The sequence below is a fragment of the Anomaloglossus baeobatrachus genome, chromosome 7 (assembly GCF_048569485.1).
Source record: "Anomaloglossus baeobatrachus isolate aAnoBae1 chromosome 7, aAnoBae1.hap1, whole genome shotgun sequence".
In the NCBI taxonomy this organism is placed as follows: domain Eukaryota; kingdom Metazoa; phylum Chordata; class Amphibia; order Anura; family Aromobatidae; genus Anomaloglossus; species Anomaloglossus baeobatrachus.
In genome coordinates this window covers 243,880,809-243,899,577 of record NC_134359.1, presented here as the reverse complement: position 1 = coordinate 243,899,577, position 18,769 = coordinate 243,880,809, and the positions used below count along the sequence as shown (strand labels likewise).

The 18,769-nt window shown below is 45.7% G+C and overlaps 1 protein-coding gene across 1 annotated transcript; it reads right to left on the bottom strand.

Moving 5' to 3' along the window:
- Positions 1-14,238: 14,238 nt before the first annotated feature.
- Positions 14,239-18,090, bottom strand: LOC142246679 (uncharacterized). Its single transcript, XM_075319743.1, has 5 exons — positions 17,947-18,090; positions 17,307-17,424; positions 16,692-16,801; positions 14,321-14,733; positions 14,239-14,277 (listed from the first exon to the last, which is right to left on the bottom strand). The coding sequence occupies exons 1-5, from the start codon at positions 17,978-17,980 to the stop codon at positions 14,239-14,241; spliced, it is 714 nt and encodes a 237-aa protein (XP_075175858.1). The 5' UTR covers positions 17,981-18,090.
- Positions 18,091-18,769: the final 679 nt, after the last annotated feature.

Genomic DNA, 18,769 nt, shown 5'->3' with positions numbered 1-18,769 from the left:
CGTGAAAAGTACTTGTTTGCCAGTCTCCATTCTTGCTTTATAAATACCGATCACAAATCCGAGACTGCCCTATTTATTTAATAAAAGAATGGACAGCCCCAAAATAGTGATTTGTCTAAATATAAGTTTAAGAAACGTGCGCAGGGTAGCTAGGGGACATTACAGGAAGGACCCAGGATGGAGGACATTATCAAATAAAGGGGCCCAGGATGGAGGACATTATTACATAAAGGGACTAGGATTAGAGACATTAAATAAAGAGGCCAAGGATGGGGGACATTATGGGAATGGTCCAGGATGGGGGACATTATGGGAAAGGTCCAGGATGGGGGACATTATTACATAAAGGGGCCAGGATTGAAAACATTATTAAATTAAGAGGCCAAGGACGGGGGAAATTATGGGAAGAGTCCAGGGTGGGGGACATTAAGGGAAGGGACCAGGATGGGGGACATTATCTTATAAAGCGACCCAGAATGGGGGGCATTACAAGAAGGGCCAAGGATGAGGGACATTATTATAGAAAGGGCCAAGGACATAGTAGGAAGGGTCCTGAATGGAGGACATTATCATCTAAAGAGGCCCAAATGGGGGACATTACAGGAAGACCCAGGATGAAGGACATTATTACATAAAGGGACCAGGATTAGAGACCTTAAATAAAGAGGCCAAGAATGGGGGACATTATAGGAAGGGTCCAGGATGGGGGATATTATTACATAAAGGGGCCAGGATTGAAGACATTATTAAATAAAGAGGCCAAAGATGGGGGACATTATGGGAAGGGTCCAGGATGGGGGACATTATCATATAAAGGGGCCCAGAATGGGGGACATTACAAGAAGGGCCGAGGATGAGGGATATTATTAAATAAATGGGCCCAGGATGGGGGACATTATTATAGAAAGGGCCAAGGACATAGTAGGAAGGGTCCTGGATGGAGGACATTATCATATATAGAGCCCCAAATGGGGGACATTACAAGAAGGGCTGAGCATGAGGCATATTATTAAATAAATGGTCCCAGGATGGGGGAAATTATTACAGGAAGGGCCCAGGATGGGGGACATTTTTAAATAAATTGTCACACAATTACTTTATGGAGGCTAGAATGAGGAAGTATTAATTTATGGTGGAAAGTGGGGGACATAATTACTGTAGGGGCCAATTAGTTGACATTACTTTTGAGGATACTGTTTTCCATGGGGGGAACAAAAGGGATGTTTTGCTACTGTGCAGAACGGCACTATGCCACTTATTTTCTTCATCTGGCACAAACAGTGTAGATGTCAGGGAAAAAAAATATCGAGCAGCTATAGATGTCTATGTGTGTAACTTTCTGCAGAGACGAGTTCTGGTAGGAAGAAATAATAACAGTCTGCACCGTATTAAGAAGAAAAGTGTAGATGAATGACTTCAACTACTGATGTCACTGTAAAGTTACGGTATTTCCTCTACAGTTACACTGTACGATATCTGCAGAAACTCCTGCATATAATGTCACCAGTGGTTCCTGTATTACTTGTACATCCACAATGTACATAGAGGTTCTGTGTATAATGTCACTGGTGATCACTGTATTGTATGTACACTTACACTATATACAGAGTTCATGTGTATAATATCACCAGTGATCACTGTATTACTTGTACACGTACACTATATTCAGAGATTCTGGGCCTCCCCAGCCTGAGAATACCAGCCCCCAGCTGTCTCTTTTATTGTGGCAAAATTGAAGGGGACCGTATGCAGTTTTTAAAAATTATTTATTTAAATAATTTAAAAAAATCTGCGTGGGGCCCTCGTATTTTGATACACAACCAAGATGTAGCACACAGCTGGGGGCTGCAGCCCTCAACTGTCTGCTTTATCTGCATTGGGTATCAAAAATATGGAGGACCCTATGTCATTTTTTTACAATTATTTATTTATTTTTACACTCCACTTTGGGGTACAGACAGCTAGTGTGAGGGCATCTAATCACAGACGCCGGCAAGGAGGGTGGGGCCATAGTATGACTGTAACCAATTATAGCCCCATTCAGAGAGGCAGTGAATATTCATAAAATTTAATGAGCGGACCTGGACACAGTGTGACAGCTGCACAGTAACTCACTAAGTATAATTATTCTGCTTTAATGCCCGTTTTGCAGCCCCTAATCCGATTTTATAGCACTTAACTTCGTGTCCCCATAGACTTATATGAGGTTTGGGGTCTGGGCTCAAGTCTGGGTCATGTCTGGTACCGAACCAGACTTTTTTATTTTTTAAAGTCCCGCTGGACACGCCGAACCTGAACATCTGCCCATCTCTTATTATGTACAGAAGATAGCAAGTGCATAGCTTCATAAATGTTTCCTTTGCAAAATGCAGCATTTTCAGACAGGCTCTTTTATTCGTCAAGTTTAATTGTTCTTCCCTCAACTAGTTTTATTTCCTTCAACACACCCCCACACGGTACTATGGTTTAGTTACTGAAAGCCGTATTCTCAACCCTTGGTCCCACTTCTTGTTCACGTTTTATAGGAACAGGTTTGTCAATATGGCCGGTACTTACACACATGGTCAAAATTGTTGGTACCCCTCGTTTAATGAAAGAAAAACCCACAATGGTCACAGAAATATTTTGAATCTGACATAAAGTAATAATAAAATATCTATGAAAATGAACAAATAAAGGTCAGACATTGCTGCTTTTCTGCTGCCACAGAATTTTTTAAACAATAGAACTCATGAAACAGGCCTGATCAGAAATGATGGCACCTTCCTTAACTCAATATTTTGTTGCGAAACCTTTTGAGGCAATCACTGCAATCAAATGATTCCTGTAACTGTCAATGAGACTTCTGCACCTCTCGACAGGTATTTTGGCCCATTCCTCAAGAGCAAACTGCTCCAGTTGTCTGGTGTTTGAAGGTTGCCTTTTCCAGACGGCATGTTTCAGCTCTTTCCAAAGATGTTCAATAGGATTTAGGTCAGGTCTCATAGAAGGCCACTTCAGAATAGTCCAATGTTTTCCTCTTAGCCATTCTTCGGTGTTTTTAGCTGTGTGTTTTGGGTCATTATCCTGTTGCAAGACCCATGGCCTGCGACTGAGACCAAGGTTTCTGACACTGGGCTGCACATTTCTCTCTAGAATCCCTCTCTAGAATCCTGAGATTTCATTGTACCCTGCACAGATTCAAGACACCCTATGCCAGATGCAGCAAAGCAGCCCCAGAACATAACAGAGCCGCCTCCATGTTTCACAGTAGGGACAGTGTTCTATTCTTGATATGCTTTATTTTTCCATCTGTGAACATAGAGCTGATGTGCCTTGCCAAAAAGTTCAATTTTTGTCTCATTTGTTCATAGGACATTCTCCCAGAAGCTTTGTGGCTTGTCAACATGTAGTTTGGCAAGTTCCAGTCTGGCTTTTTTATGATTTTTTTTTCAACAATGGTGTCTTCCTTGGTCGTCTCCCATGAAGTCCACTTTGGGTCAAACGATGGTGCGATCTGACACTGATGTTCCTTGAACTTGAAGTTCACCTTTAATCTCTTTAGAAGTTTTTCTGGGCTCTTTTGTTACTATTCATATCTGTCTCTTTGATTTGTCATCAATTTTCCTCCTACGGCCACGTCCAGGGAGGTTGGCTACAGTCCCATGGATCTTAAATTTCTGAACAATATGTGTAACTGTAGTCACAGGAACTTCAGGCTGCTTGGAGATGGTCTTTATAAACTTTACCTTTTACATGCTTTTCTATAATTTTGTTTCTAATCTCCTGAGACAACTCTTTCCTTTGCTTCCTCTTGTCCGTGTTGAGTTTAGGACACACCATGTCACCAAACAGCACAGTGAGTATCTGTAGCCCTATATACAGGTCCACTGACTGATTTCAAGATTGTAGACACCTGTGATGATAATTAGTGGACACACCATGATTTAACATTTTTTTTTTGTCACATTATTTTCAGGGGTACCATCATTTCTGTCCAGGTCGTTACATGAGTTATTTTTTAAAACATTTTATGTAAGCATGGTTGAAAAGCAATGTCTGACTTTCATTTATTCATTTTCATAGATTTTTTATTTATCATTACTTTTGTCAGATTCAAGTTATTTCTGTGACCATTGTGGGTTTTTCTTTCATTAAACGAGGGGTACCAACAATTTTGACTATGTGTATAGTTACTCAACGTCTGATGCCTTGGAACTCCCGCCCGGGGCACTCTCTTCATCTCATGTTCTGTTACATCCTGGCTCTTTACCTCTTTGCATTATAAACTCGAGGCCGTACTGCCAGGCATGCTATCCTTGGACCCGTCTCCAGTCAATCACTCTGTCCTTCGAGTAATTCTTTCTCAACTCACAATCACGCTATCCACCGTCTCAGTCTTCTCAAATGTCAGAGACACCCAAGCCAAGCGACTCTGTTTACTGACCAGACCTTAAGTCTGTTTCTAAGGCGCGCTGGGCCTTATCTAACTTCCTGGCAGGAAACTGTCTCTGTCCTTTCACTGTAGCCCATCCCACACTTGGCAGGTCCCAAACATTAACCCTGAGTCTCCCTACTGTCAGGCAAAATACAATCTATGACTAATAACGCATGTCACAATACACATTACACATCATAACAGTACTTGTGCCTTCAAGGGGGAATGTGGGCAGTATTTTCATCTCCATACATTTTCCCCCTTGTTTAATGTTGGTCATCCTCAACCATCCAGAATCTAGAAGACACCAAACAGTTCGCCATACACACATAAAGTTAACCAATATGGAATCCCTTTTCTTTTCCAAGAGTAACACAGTCCTTGTCCTACTTTGTTAGGACCCTTGAACTGCAACTATCTGAGCCTCTTTTTCTAACTCTGCACCAGTCTGTTGGGTTGATTTGTCCCCTTTTAGCAAGAGCCCTCAAGCCAACAAAACACGGCACAGTCCATCACTTCAAGGTTAACCCTTTACCATCAAGGGCACCGTCCATTGCCCCCCCCCATCAGTCCTTAGGATGGGAACAGAATCCATTTACCTTAAGGCCGCTTTATATGCTGTGACATCGCTCAAGCGATCTTGTTGGGGTCACGGAATTTGTGATGCACATCCGGCCGCTTTAGCGATGCCGTTGCGTGTGACACCATTGAGCGATTTTGCATCGTTGCAAAAACGTGCAAAATCGCTCATCGGTGACATGGGGGTCCATTCTCGAATATCGTTGCTGCAGCAGTAACGATGTTGTTCCTCGTTACTGCGGCAGCACACATCGGTACGTGAGACACCGCAGGAACGAGGAAGCTCTCCTTACCTGCCTCCCGCCCGCAATGAGGAAGGAAAGAGGTAGGCGGGATGTTCATCCCACTCATCTCCGCCCCTCCACTTCTATTGGGCGGCGGTTCAGTGACGCAGCTGTGACGTCGCTGTGATGCTGAACGAACCGTCCCCTTAGAAAGGAGGCGTTTCGTCGGTCACAGCGACGTCGCAGGGCAGGTAAGTAGTGTGTCGGGTCTGGGCGATGTTGTGTGCCACGGGCAGCAATTTGCCCATGTCGCACAACCGATGGGGGCGGGTACCCACGCTAGCGATATCGGTCACGATATCGCAGCGTGTAAAGCGGCCTTTACTCCGGTCCGTGAGACAAGCACACAGTCCTTAAGGGGAACATCCATCCTGGTTTGGGCTCAGTCCTTAGAGGAGGGATTACAACCCTCTTGCTGCTTCAATGCCTCTAAATCCAACAAGGGAATGCGCAATGAGTGCAACAAAACTGGGGAAGGGGAAAACAACTTCAGCCATCTGTGACTATCACCATAAATAAATGTATATACTGTATATACCGTATTTTTCGGACTATAAGACGCACTTTTTTCCTCTAAATTTGGGAGGAAAGTGTGGGGTGCGTCTTATAGTCTGAATGTCAAAGCGGGGGGTACCTGCGGGGTAGGGAGCTGTGGGGAGTCAGCGCTATGCAGTGGGATCACAGGAGGCAGGGAGGGTCGCTGCTGCAGGAAGCCGGTGGCTGGAGAAACCATGTGTGCCCGCTGTTTTAAGTAAGCAAATATTCATTAGCTGCTCCCCGTCCACCTCTCTCCGCTCTCTTCAGTCAGTGACTAGAAGCGGGTATGAGGAGCAGCAAATCAATACTTGTTTAATGTAAACAGCGGTCACACGTGGGTGCTCCAGCCGCCGGCTTCCTGCATAGTCTGGGGAGACTGTGTGTCCGCTGTTTATTAGGCAGGAGCAGGGTGCCGCTGCAGTCATGTCTGGCCCGGAAGACGTGCAGATCACTGCAGTGTCCGGGCCAAAACACGGCATACCATCACAGCACAGCAACAGTCTCTGTGCTGAGTGCTCACATTGCTTTCACTTTGCTCCTGCCTCTGCACTAGAGGCCTGCAACACACATCCATTTAAAACGTGCGTGTTTGGTCCGTTTCCGTACATACCGGAGATACGACCAAACGTGCACATATTTTTTTTATGTTTAAAGGCACACGTGCGTGTTATTTGATCTTCCGTGTGTTCGTGTGCGTCTCATGTTTTTTGCTCCGTTTGGCACGGAAGCATGTTCGTTTTTGGGACGGAGCACGCACACACGGACATAATGTTAGCCTATGGGAGTCCAAATAAAACGTTCCTTGCACGGATGTGTGGTTATGTTGTCCGTGAGAAATGTCCGTGTGTGATGCAAAATGTCGTTACTACAATTCGGAAGACAGAGTAGCGGGATGAGAATGAACTCGGGTGAACTTCACCCGACTTCATTGTCATGCCGCGGCTCTGTCTGTGTGCCGTGCACTGATTAGCAGTCACCCGTGAAGGATTCACCGGTGACCGCTTATCCCCCGAGTGACTGAAGTGTCCCCCCCTCTCTCATACTCACCGATCTCTGGCGCTGCACGGCGTTTACACTGCTCCGGCGGCTTTTTCTAATTTGAAAAAGCCGGCCGCTCATTAAACAATCTCGTATTCCCTGCTTTCCCCGCCCACCGGTGCCTATGATTGGTTGGAGCGAGACACGCCCCCACGCTGAGTGACAGGTGTCTCACTGCACCCAATCACAGCAGTCGGTGGGCGTGTCACTATGGAGTATAGAAATAAATAATTAAAAAAACCAGCATGCGGTCCCCCCCAATTTTAATGCCAGCCAGATAAAGCCATACGGCTGAAGGCTGGTATTCTCAGGATGGGGAGCGCCACGTTATGGGGAGCCCCCCAGCCTAACAATATCAGTCAGCAGCCGCCCAGAATGGCCGCATACATTAGATGCGACTGTTCTGGGACAGTACCCGGCTCTTCCCGATTTGCCCTGGTGCGTTGCCAAATCGGGGTAATAAGGAGTTAATGGCAGCCCATAGCTGCCACTAAATCTTAGATTCATGCGTCTCCCCGAGATACCTTCCATGATTGATCTGTAAATTACAGTAAATAAACACACACACCCGAAAAATCCTTTATTAGAAATAAAAAACACAAACACATTCCCTGGTTCACCAATTTAATCAGCCCCAAAAAGCCCTCCATATCCGGCATAATCCAGGATGGTCCAGCGTCGCTTCCAGCTCTGCTGTATGGAGGTGACCGGAGCAGCAGAAGACACCGCCGCTCTTGTCAGCTCCACGCAGCAAATGAAGAGAGCCGCGTGATCAGCTGAGCTGTCACTGAGGTTACTCGCGGCCACCGCTGGATGCAGCGGTGGTCGCGGGTAACCTCAGTGACAGATCAGCTGATCGCGCTACTCTCCTCAGTTGCTGTGTGGAGCTGACCGGAGCGGCGGTGAGTAGCGCGATCAGCTGAGCTGTCACTGAGGTTACCCGCTCGGCCTGGCCCCGCCCCCCCCACGGATTGGCCGCTAGACCAGGCCCTGCCCCCCGCACGCATTGGCCGCTTGGCCAGGCCCCGCCCCCTCACGCATTGGACGCTCAGCCTAGCCCCACCCCCCGCACGCATTTCCCGAACCGACACGGAGCCCCGACTCCCAGGTGAGTGCTGCACCCCCAGGAGCCCACACCAGCGTACGCCGGCAACCCCAGCAACGCGAGGGTATGTGTCGGCTGGGTTGTCGGCGTATGCTGGTAACCATGGTACACATCGGGTAATATTGTGTACCATAGTTACAGCGTATGCCGGCTCCCTGCCCATTCAGATCGTTTGTCTCCCGCTGTCACACGCCGTGCGTGCTGCACAGCAGGAGACCAACAAACAACAAGTGAACCAGCACTGTCGCTTTTAATACTTACATGATGTGTACCATGCTTACCCCGGCTCCCGGCACACGTGTCCCGGAGCCGGTGTATGCTGGTAATCATGATACACATCGGGTAACTATGGAAACACTTTGCATAGTTGTCCGCTCGGCCACGCCCCCACACACTCTGCCTGCTCGGTCACGCCTCCCACACGCTCTGCCTGCTTGGCCACGCCCCCACACTCTGCCCACTTGGCCACGCCCCCTACACTCTGCCCGCATGGCCACGCCCCCACACACTCGGGCCACGCCCAACCCACACTCTGCCCGCTCGGCCACGCCCCCCACACACTCTGCCCGCTCGGCCACGCCCCCCCACACTCTGCCTGCTCGGCCATGCCCCCCACACACTCTGCCCGCTCGGCCACGCCCCCCACACACATTGGGCACCTATACACCTCTCCCCAGGACTACTCCACCTAATAGACACCTCCCCCCAGGACTACTCCTCCTATTATACTCCTCTTCCCCCAGGACTACTCCTCCTATTATACTCCTCTCTCCCCAGGACTCCTCCTCCTATTATACGCCTCTCCCCCCAGGACTCCTCCTCCTATTATACTCCTCTCTCCCCAGGACTACTCCTTCTATTATACTCCTCTCCCCCCAGGACTACTCCTCCTATTATACTCCTCTCCCCCCAGGACTACTCCTCCTATTATACTCCTCTCCCCCCAGGACTCCTCCTCCTATTATGCTCCTCTCCCCCAGGACTACTCCTACAACACACACACACACTGCACAAAACATACCTCCCCCCAAAACACATACACACACCCACACAAACCAAGCAACACACACAACGCTGCAGACACACAGCGCTCCACAAACAATGCAACACACACAACGCATCACACAAACAACACCGTTCTCACACCCCCCACATCCAGACAACACACAGAACATTTACAGCGCCCTACACAAACACTTGGCAACTACACACAACAACATCTATATATATATATATATATATATATATATATAAAACAAAAATCATACAGTAACTACACAATACATAAATTCTAGAATACCCGATGCGTTAGAATAGGGCCACCTTCTAGTGTCTAATACTGACAGTGTTCTTATGTTGAGTAGTGTTACTCAAAAAGCGAAAAGGACCAGAAAGTCCCAGGTCCTTGTAAATGACTTGTACAAATAAAGGCTGGACTGACAAGATACGGTGTATCCAAATCAAAATAAGACTTCGGGGAAGTTCAACATTCTGTGAATACCATACTGAAATAGCAGTCTAATAGCATAACATGTTAAAGAATACAGCAACAAGATAGGGCACTGGTGGATTCCAAACTAATATAACCGTCCCCGTAAAGTCCTAATCAGATAGTGTGATATTTTGCAACGCAAAAGACAATACTTGTTACAGGCATAATGCCTTATATTGGGAAACCTAGACCAGGCAGCCTCTGGATAATTAAGGTAATGGTCTAGCAGTAATGTGCACTGAAAAGATCTGGTGGTAGTGGACGCCAAAGTGAAGATGGTGACCATCTATTAGATGCTCTATTAGATGTTGTGATGATGAATATAGGAATATTGTCCTTTACCTTTAAGTACACTAGAGTAACGAATAGAATGGCACTGACATGTCCCTCTCAGAGGGATCTAGAGTGCGATAATGCCAACACTGACCATTAGTTAGTGATAGGAGTAATACCGTGTAAATAATACTGTGTTTGTATTCCGGATATCTGTGTTGCTGATTTATCCTATGTGAAGTATCTTGATTTACCTTTGTTACTTGTGTCATATCATTATTAGGGATGATCGAATATCACAAATATTCGGCAATATTTGGCTTCGCGAATATTCGACGAATAGGTCCCCGCTATGCGAATATTCGATGTGCAATGTAAGTCTATGGGAAGCCCGAATAGTTTCTATTCGGCAACTATTCGGGTTTCCCATAGACTTACATTTCGCATCGAATATTCACAAATAGTCGAATAGTGGCGACCTATTTGTTGAATATGGGCGTAGCCGAATATTTGAGGTATTCGATCATCCCTAATCATTATCTCTCATAATCTGACCTTGAGTCAGAATAAAAAAGCTACAACAACATCTATAAAAATACTCCGATACACCTTATAAATGCTGACTTCTTTATTTACTTCATTCAATTTGTGTTATATAGAAGTTCTCATTAGAAGTCAGGACAATCTTTTCTGTGGCCCTGATGATGATGATGATGACAGGGGGCCTTGACTCACGAAGAGTCGTCCTTCAGCACTCAGGAAAGGAAAAACCCCCAGTGGAGGAAACCTTTAGGGAACCATGGCTAAAGGAGCGCCCTTCCCTTGGGCTTTGCATGCAAAATGTTGAGAGCAGAGACCGAGCCCGGTAATCTGCCTGTTTATGCAGCAGGAAAGTCACTTGTATCGTGACTACATCTGACTGCGGAAAGTCCAGTAAAAGTCATATCCATGGGTGAGAGCAGAGACTGAGCCCAGAATCTGCCTCTAGATGCAGCAGGAAAATCACTTGTCTGTGACTACATCTGACTGCGGAAAGTCCGGTAAATGTCATATCCATGGGTGAGAGGAGAAACCGAGCCCGGTAATCTGCCTCTATGCAGCAGGAAAGTCACTTGTATTGTGACTACATCTGACTGCGGAAAGTCCGGTAAATGTCATGTCCAGTGGTTGGGAGCAGAGACCGAGCCCGGAATCTGCGTCTTGACCTCGCTTTGCCTCACCTGTAATACATGATCATAAAATAAGCAAAAAAGTAAGGAATAATATAAATACATGGATATATATATGATAACGGGCAGGACAGCCAAGAAGATTATGTCATCCATTAGATCAGTGCCTCTCAAACGGTAAGGCTTCGCTTAGAGACAGCTGGGGAGGGGGGGGGGGGGGGGGCAGTTTCCCTAGAAGTGATCGTGTGCTGCACAGTCCATTCTATGACTGCAGCAATACTGTATTTAATTTAGAAACATTGTTGGTTATTTTGTAGTTATTGTAACATTATATTATTATACTGGTTTATGAGACAAAACAGCACTGAGAAATATTTTTGATATTAGTATGGGCTTTAACTCTAGATGGTGAGGCCCAGGCACCACCCATGGTCTGTCTGGTGAGGCCCAGGCATCACCCATGGTCTGTCTGGTGAGGCCCAGGCACCACCCATGGTCTGTCTGGTGAGGCCCAGGCACCACCCATGGTCTGCCCTTGTAGGCATTATTTTGTTCTATCTAATGAGGAAGGAGTAGAAAGAGTGAGCAATTTCAGTTTATGTTAAAACATAACATATCATAAAACATATAGGCAAAATGCAAAGTCGTAAGAACTTACATGGGCAGGAGGTCTCCGTCCTTTGTTTTGAAGTAAACAAAAAGTTGTACCCTAAAGGGCATGTTTCCACACTGGCAAGTGTGGATGTTTCTTGGAAGTAGAATATCTTCCGTGTCCTCTTCTCCTTCTGTAAAACACATTGTTTATAAGTGTTAATGGACATTGATTCTACTTTATTCCCGGTGTGGGGTTGGACACCCAGAAACTATTAGAAATTGCTCAAAGTGAAGATGAAATAAACTTAAGGCTACTTTACACAGTGCGATATCGGTCCCGATATCGCTAGTGTGGGTACCCGCCCCCATCTGTTGCGCGACACGGGCATATCGCTGCCCGTGCCGCACAACATCGCCCAGAGCCGTCACACATACTTACCTGTCCGGCGACGTCGCTGTGACCGGCGAACCGCCTCCTTTCTAAGGGGGCGGTCCGTGCGGCGTCACAGCGACGTCACTGAAACGTCACTGAACCGCCGCCCAATAGCAGCGGAGGGGCGGAGATGAGCGGGACGTAACATCCCGCCCACCTCCTTCCTTCCTCATAGCGGCCGGGAGGCAGGTAGGGAGAGCTTCCTCGCTCCTGCGGCATCACATGCAGCGATGTGTGCTGCCGCAGGAACGAGGAACAACTTCGTTACTGCTGCAGTAACGATAATTGAGAATGGACCCCCGTGTCGCTGATTAGCGATTTTGCACGGTTTTGCAACGATGCAAAATCGCTTATCGGTGTCACATGCAACGGCATCGCTAATGCGGCCGGATGTGCGTCACAAAATCCGTGACCCCAACGACTCCGCATTAGCGATGTCGCAGCGTGTAAAGCCCGCTTTACCGTCAGAGGAGATGACCACGTCCTCATCTGGCATGCCGATTACTACATCAGGGGGGCCAGACACAGGGATCTTGGTCTTCTCAAGGATCTCTCTATTTTCAGTCTTGGGTCCATGAGGAGCATCATCAGCAATAATATGCATTTTGTCCTCAAGTTCTCCTGCAACACAGAATATTGAAATCAGCACTAATAAAATAAAAATCTTCTATGTGTTTCTTGTAGACTATTTCCTTTATGTCTAAGGTTCATTCACTCACGGGATTTGGATTCAGAGACTATTTTTATTTTCGTAAAATGTTGTTTCTCCATTAAATACATTTTGGAATATGGAAAGACACAAACCAGAATGTCCTCAGTATAAGTAACTGACTTCACGTTGCCAGTCGGGGGTTGGAGACCCAAAAAATATTAGAAATTGCTTAAAATGAAGATAACATTAACTTACTGTCAGCGGAGGTGACCCTATCCCAGCCGTCCATTACAGGTGGCAAGGCCCATTCACCGGCTAGATCGTCCAGGTGAAGCTCGGGCATTTCTTGGGTTTGTCTAAAGAGGAACGAGTAGAAAAGTGTGAGAAGCCCTGCTCTAGATAATAAATACATAAAGCTAAAATGTTTAGCTCTAAAGCGCCCAATTTCTAATTATTTAGCAGATTACTTGTTTATGTTAAAACTACATATTATATATATACAAACATTCATACATATAAGAGGTAATAACTTACTGTGGTTGGAGGTCACGGTCCTTTTTGTCGTCAGACATAGAGCCTTCTGATCTATTCATGTCCGTTCCTTGTCCAAAAAGTGTATGGTAACTTGGAAGCGGAGGAGGAGGAGGTGGAATATTTACCATGTCCTCTTGATGTTCTGTAAAACATATTGTAATCAATACATTATTTGTGTCTGATTTTTTTATTTAGTTTTTATGGTATTTCTCAAAGGTTTTTTTGTGCCATGTTCATGAAAATGGTGCAAGTGGTTCATACATTTTGCGGAAAACAATAAGTCCTTTTTTCGGCCTTTGACTCGATTTGCCACTTTTTGCTTTACAAAATGATGCAAATCTTGCGCCACAATTTCAATTTTAGGCAAATATAAAATGTCTCCGGGGGACTGCAGAACGTAGTAGGTAATTGATGAATCAGCAAAAAATATCTAGAAACCACAAACCCTGCCCCTAAAGATGAACATGAAAACCTGGTAAACACATATAAAGTAGACTTTAAAACTGGCGCAAAACTAAATGAAAATTAGGCAAAAAAGAGGGGAAAAACACTAAGAAACAGACAAGTAATAGGCATCAATAAGGTCCATTGTTTATAAGATTGGCTGTTAATTTAATGGACATTGATTCTACTTCATTGCCAGCCGAAGGTGGAGACCCAGAAAATAATAAGAAATAGCTTGAAGCACCACTCAAGCATTTTTTTTAATTTCTCTGCTGGAGTGGTGCTTTAAATGTAAGTCCCCGCCCTCTGTCTTCTACTAACCTACCACCGTCTTCATCTGTTTCCGGTGGTGCTCCAATCGGTCTCTGGTGATTTGTGACTGGCCAGCAGCTCCAATATTTCATGGAGCGCACTGGTGGTCACAACTCAATTTAAGTCTACGAGAGCCTCGTTCTGGCCTTGTTCTGGCTCTCAGAGTTGCATTGAGCATTAGTGATGTAAATTCTGACTGGCACCAAAAAGGATGAAGCCGCCGGAGGGTGAGTATAAGAATGGGGGCAGGGACTCACATTTAAAGCGCCACTCCAGTGCTGAAAAAGAAAATACTGAAAGAAATTGCTGAAAGTGAAGATAAAATAAACTTACCGTCAGAGGCGGTGACCACGTCCTCATCTGGCATGCCGAATATTACATCAGAGGGGCCAGAGGCGGTGACCACGTCCTCATCTGGCACGCCGATTATTACATCAGAGGGGCCAGAGGCGGTGACCACGTCCTCATCTGGCATGCCGAGTATTTCATCAGGGGGGCCAGAGGCGGTGACCACGTCCTCATCTGGCATGCCGATTATTACATCAGAGGGGCCAGAGGCGGTGACCACGTCCTCATCTGGCATGCCGATTATTACATCAGAGGGGCCAGAGGCGGTGACCACGTCCTCATCTGGCATGCCGATTATTACATCAGGGGGGCCAGAGGCGGTGACCACGTCCTCATCTGGCATGCCGATTATTTCATCAGAGGGGCCAGAGGCGGTGACCATGTCCTCATCTGGCATGCCGATTATTACATCAGGGGGGCCAGACACAGGGATCTTGGTCTCTTCAAGGACATCTCCATTTTCAGTCTTGGAACCATGAGGAGCATCATCAGCAATAAGCTTTATTTTCTCCTCATGTTCTCCTGTAACACAGAATATTGAAATCAGCATTAATAAAATAAAAATCTTCTCTGTGTTTCTTGTAGACAATTTCCTTTATGTCTTGGGTTCATACACTGACGGGATTTGGAAATCATTTGTTTTCCTAAAATGTTGTTATATTAAATGTCCCCAGTGTCAGTAATGGACGCCCCAGACTGCTTCCATGTAATATAAAAGCCGGCTATATTTGCCTGTATGTATATAGAGATTAAAGGGGCTTTACACGCTATGATATATCTAACGAGATGTCGGCGGGGTCACGTTGTAAGTGACGCACATCCGGCATCGTAAGTGATATCGTAGCGTGTGACAGCAGTGAACGAGCAGAAATACTCACCTTCTCGTTCATCGTTGACACATCGCTCATTTTCTAAAAATCGCACGTCCTGTTGTTCAATGTTCCCGAGGCAGCACACATCGCTCCGTGTGACACTCCGGGAACGATGAACACAGCTTACCTGCAGCCGCCGGCAATGTGCAAGGAAGGAGGTGGGCTGCATGTTTACGTCCCGCTCATCTCCGCCCCTCCGCTTCGATTGGCCAGCTGCTGTGTGACGTCGCTGTGATGCCGAACGTCCCTCCCCCTTCAGGAAGTGGATGTTCGCTGCCCACAGCGAGGTCGTTTGGAAGGTAAGTGCGTGTCACGGGGGATTACAACATTGTGCGCCACGGGCAAGAAATTGCCCATGCCGCACAAACGATGGGGGCAGGTGCGATCGCAAATGCGATCGCACAATAAATTGTAACGTGTAAAGCAGCCTTAACCCTTTAAGGAGTAGGGAATTTTTAGTTTTTACACTTTTGTTTATATTGGTCTGATTTTATTGATACGAACATGCATTAATTTCTGTCCTATACAAGTGATGAAAAAAATGTAGAATATTGCAAACATTTTTTTTTTTTATTGCTTGATGTTGCGATTTTTCTAGACCTTTAACATTTCTACTTTTCTGTTGATGGCGCCCAGTGATGACTTGATTTTTGTTTGGGAGCTGATGTTTCTATTGATACCATCTTTTAATAGATTGGACTTTTACGAATGTGGCTCCACCAAATATGTATATAATTATTTTTTCCTTTCTGTATTTTTAGCGGAGGAAAAGGGGATGAATCAAACTTTTAGAATTTTTTAAAAAAATGTATGTGTTAAAATCTTTTTTTTCTTTACTTCATACAATATTTCTTTGTCCTCTTAGGAAACTTGAACTTGCAATGGTTTAATTACTATATCCTGCAATACCATGATACTGCAGGATATAATGATAACCCTGTTTCCTATGGAGCTCAGCGTATGGCTGAGCCTCACAGAAGGATGGAGATGGCAGCGACAGGGGTCTTTAAATGACCCTTGGCTGCCATAGTAAACCATCAGTCACCATTGCAGGGGGTAATGGAAGCCATTTATTTGCGAAACAGCAGCATTTAAATGGTTGATAGCTGTGTTGGGAACTGGATGCTAGCTACGACTGTAAGAGATGAATGCTAGGTATAGAGTTTAGCCGGTACCTGTTACGTGTGGAGGGAGCTCGGCTCCTGAGCCCCTCGAATGCCAGTTGTAAAATATAGCCGGTACCTGCTGCGTGTGGAGGGAGCTCGGCTCCTGAACCCCCCCGAATGCCAGCTATAGAGTATAGCCGGTACCTGTCTTGTGTGGAGGGAGCTTGGCTCCTGAACCCCCGAATGCCAGCTATAGAGTATAGCCGGTACCTGCCGTGTGTGGAGGGAGCTCGGCTCCTGAGTCCCCCGAATGCCAGCTATAGAGTATAGCCGGTACCTGCCGTGTGTGGAGGGAGCTCGGCTCCTGAGTCCCCCGAATGCCATCTATAGAGTATAGCCGGTACCCGCCGTGTGTGGAGGGAGCTCGGCTCTGGAGCCCCCTACACCTGAGAAGCCCTTCCCCGGTCGTGATACAATGTCACATGTGTAAAGATATATTTACCATTTGGTTTGCCGCTGCACAGGCTGTTTAAGTCGTCGTGGCATTCACGATCTTTGTCAGCGTGCCTTTGACCTTCCTCATCTCTTCTGGACTTTTTGTTTTTCCAAAGTCTGTAAAACGGTAAAATTGAAGTCATATTGTAAATTATAATGAAATGTGATTTCTTGACAGGGTAATAACACGTTTTACATTACATGTTCTATCAGGAGAATTATCACCATTCTGTCATTTCAATAATTATTCTTCATTATCTACATAAAAGTCTAATCTGCCCCATCAGTCCCCGGACTCCAGTCTGGAGAGACCCTAGAAGTCTGCACTACAGCGGAGCCTGGTCCAGCCATCTCTTGTGATTGGGAAGAGCCACAATGTCCTCTGTGGAAGTGCGGACATGTCCTGGTATTGGGGAAGAAGCAACGGATGCCGACAGGGAGCAGGGAGTCCCCAGTGCTCAGCTCCGGGGGCCACGGGCACTGACATGGCCTCTGGACCAGGGTCCTGCACATGGTTTTCTAGTCTACACTGAAATGTCCCCATTACTGGAGTGACCTGAAGATGAGACATTTCTTCTCCAGACTCCAGTGTGGCCCATAAATCATTCCCTACTATACTTACCTATAGATGAGGGTAGAGATGGCAGCAACCGTTATCACAAGGATGAAGGCAAGGCAAGCACCTATAGCAATGTTAACGGTCAGATCCTGAGAATTATTGGGAGGGACGATGTTATCCTCTGAAAGAGAAAAAGAAAGAACAGAAGTGATCAGATAACCCTTCACCAGATAAATGTGTAATATCTTCACATAGAAATCTGCTTATTTCTTCTCTGATCTTTCATTCTCAAAATGCTGAATTCTGAGGTGAAATCTGTCTTCAGTGACTACAAATCTCCCATTACTGAGATAGGAGATGACAGTTGGTTCTCATAATGTTCTATGGAGATCTGTACCTTACGGTCAGGAGAACTTGCAGCAGAATGTCTGTCGGCCACTCGCTCCTCCTCCTCCATAGAATATGAAAAGCACCAACTGTCATCTCCTATCTCAGGAATGGGAAATTTGTATTCACTGAAGACAGAATTTACAGGTGAATTAAGAGTGAAAAATCAGAGAGAAGGAGAAAGAAGCAGATTATCTCTGATAAGAAATATTACAAAGTCGCTTATTTCCATGTGTATTATTGATTTATGAAGTAAAAATTAAAATGGCGGTCCCTCTTTACCCCATAGTCAGTGTATATCTGGTAATGCACTTACCTCCCTGGATCTGGTTCTCCGGTATGGACCGCATGTTGCGGTTTCCGATGGGAGCACCTGTCACAGGCGCTAATAGCAAAATCAGAACTAGCAGTAATCTGAATAGTATTTTAGTATGGAGGAAAATCACTAATTGTGTAGATACCACAATGAGTCTCATCAGACAAAGCCTCAATCTGTAACATCACTCATTATACACACAAAGATTCCGTGACATCACAATTGGAATCCAACTGTGACATCATGAGGGGCGTGGCTACACATGGGTGATGTCACAATTGGAGCTCAACCACTAAACATAGAGCAGATGCTTCCATCTCTGGATGTTTTCCTCAGGTTTCACTTCCACTAGAGTATAAATAATGGCTCCGATATCCCGAAAAGTGGGACGAGTGTCATGTGTATGTTATTCCGTATGTCATAAGAGTTCTATGCGAGTGTAGCCCTTCACCAGATAAACTGTGTAATATCTTCACATAGAAATCTGCTTATTTCTTCTCTGATCTTTCATTCTCAAAATGCTGAATTCTGAGGTGAAATCTGTCTTCAGTGACTACAAATCTCCCATTACTGAGATAGGAGATGACAGTTGCTTCTCATAACGTTCTATGGAGATCTGTACCTTACGGTCAGGAGAACTTGCAGCAGAATGTCTGTCGGCCACTCGCTCCTCCTCCTCCATAGAATATGAAAAGCACCAACTGTCATCTCCTATCTCAGGAATGGGAAATTTGTATTCACTGAAGACAGATATTACAGGTGAATTAAGAGTGAAAAATCAGAGAGAAGGAGAAAGAAGCAGATTATCTCTGATAAGAAATAT

Bases quoted from the DNA above. Each gene is read 5' to 3' on its own strand.
- LOC142246679 (XM_075319743.1), bottom strand. From the start codon at position 17,980: ATGCGGTCCATACCGGAGAACCAGATCCAGGGAG. The intron at 16,802-17,306 runs GTAAGTATAGTA...ACCGTTTTACAG, and splicing joins ATCTCTACCCTCATCTATAG to ACTTTGGAAAAACAAAAAGT. The intron at 14,734-16,691 runs GTAAATATATCT...TCTGTGTTACAG, and splicing joins GTGCAGCGGCAAACCAAATG to GAGAACATGAGGAGAAAATA.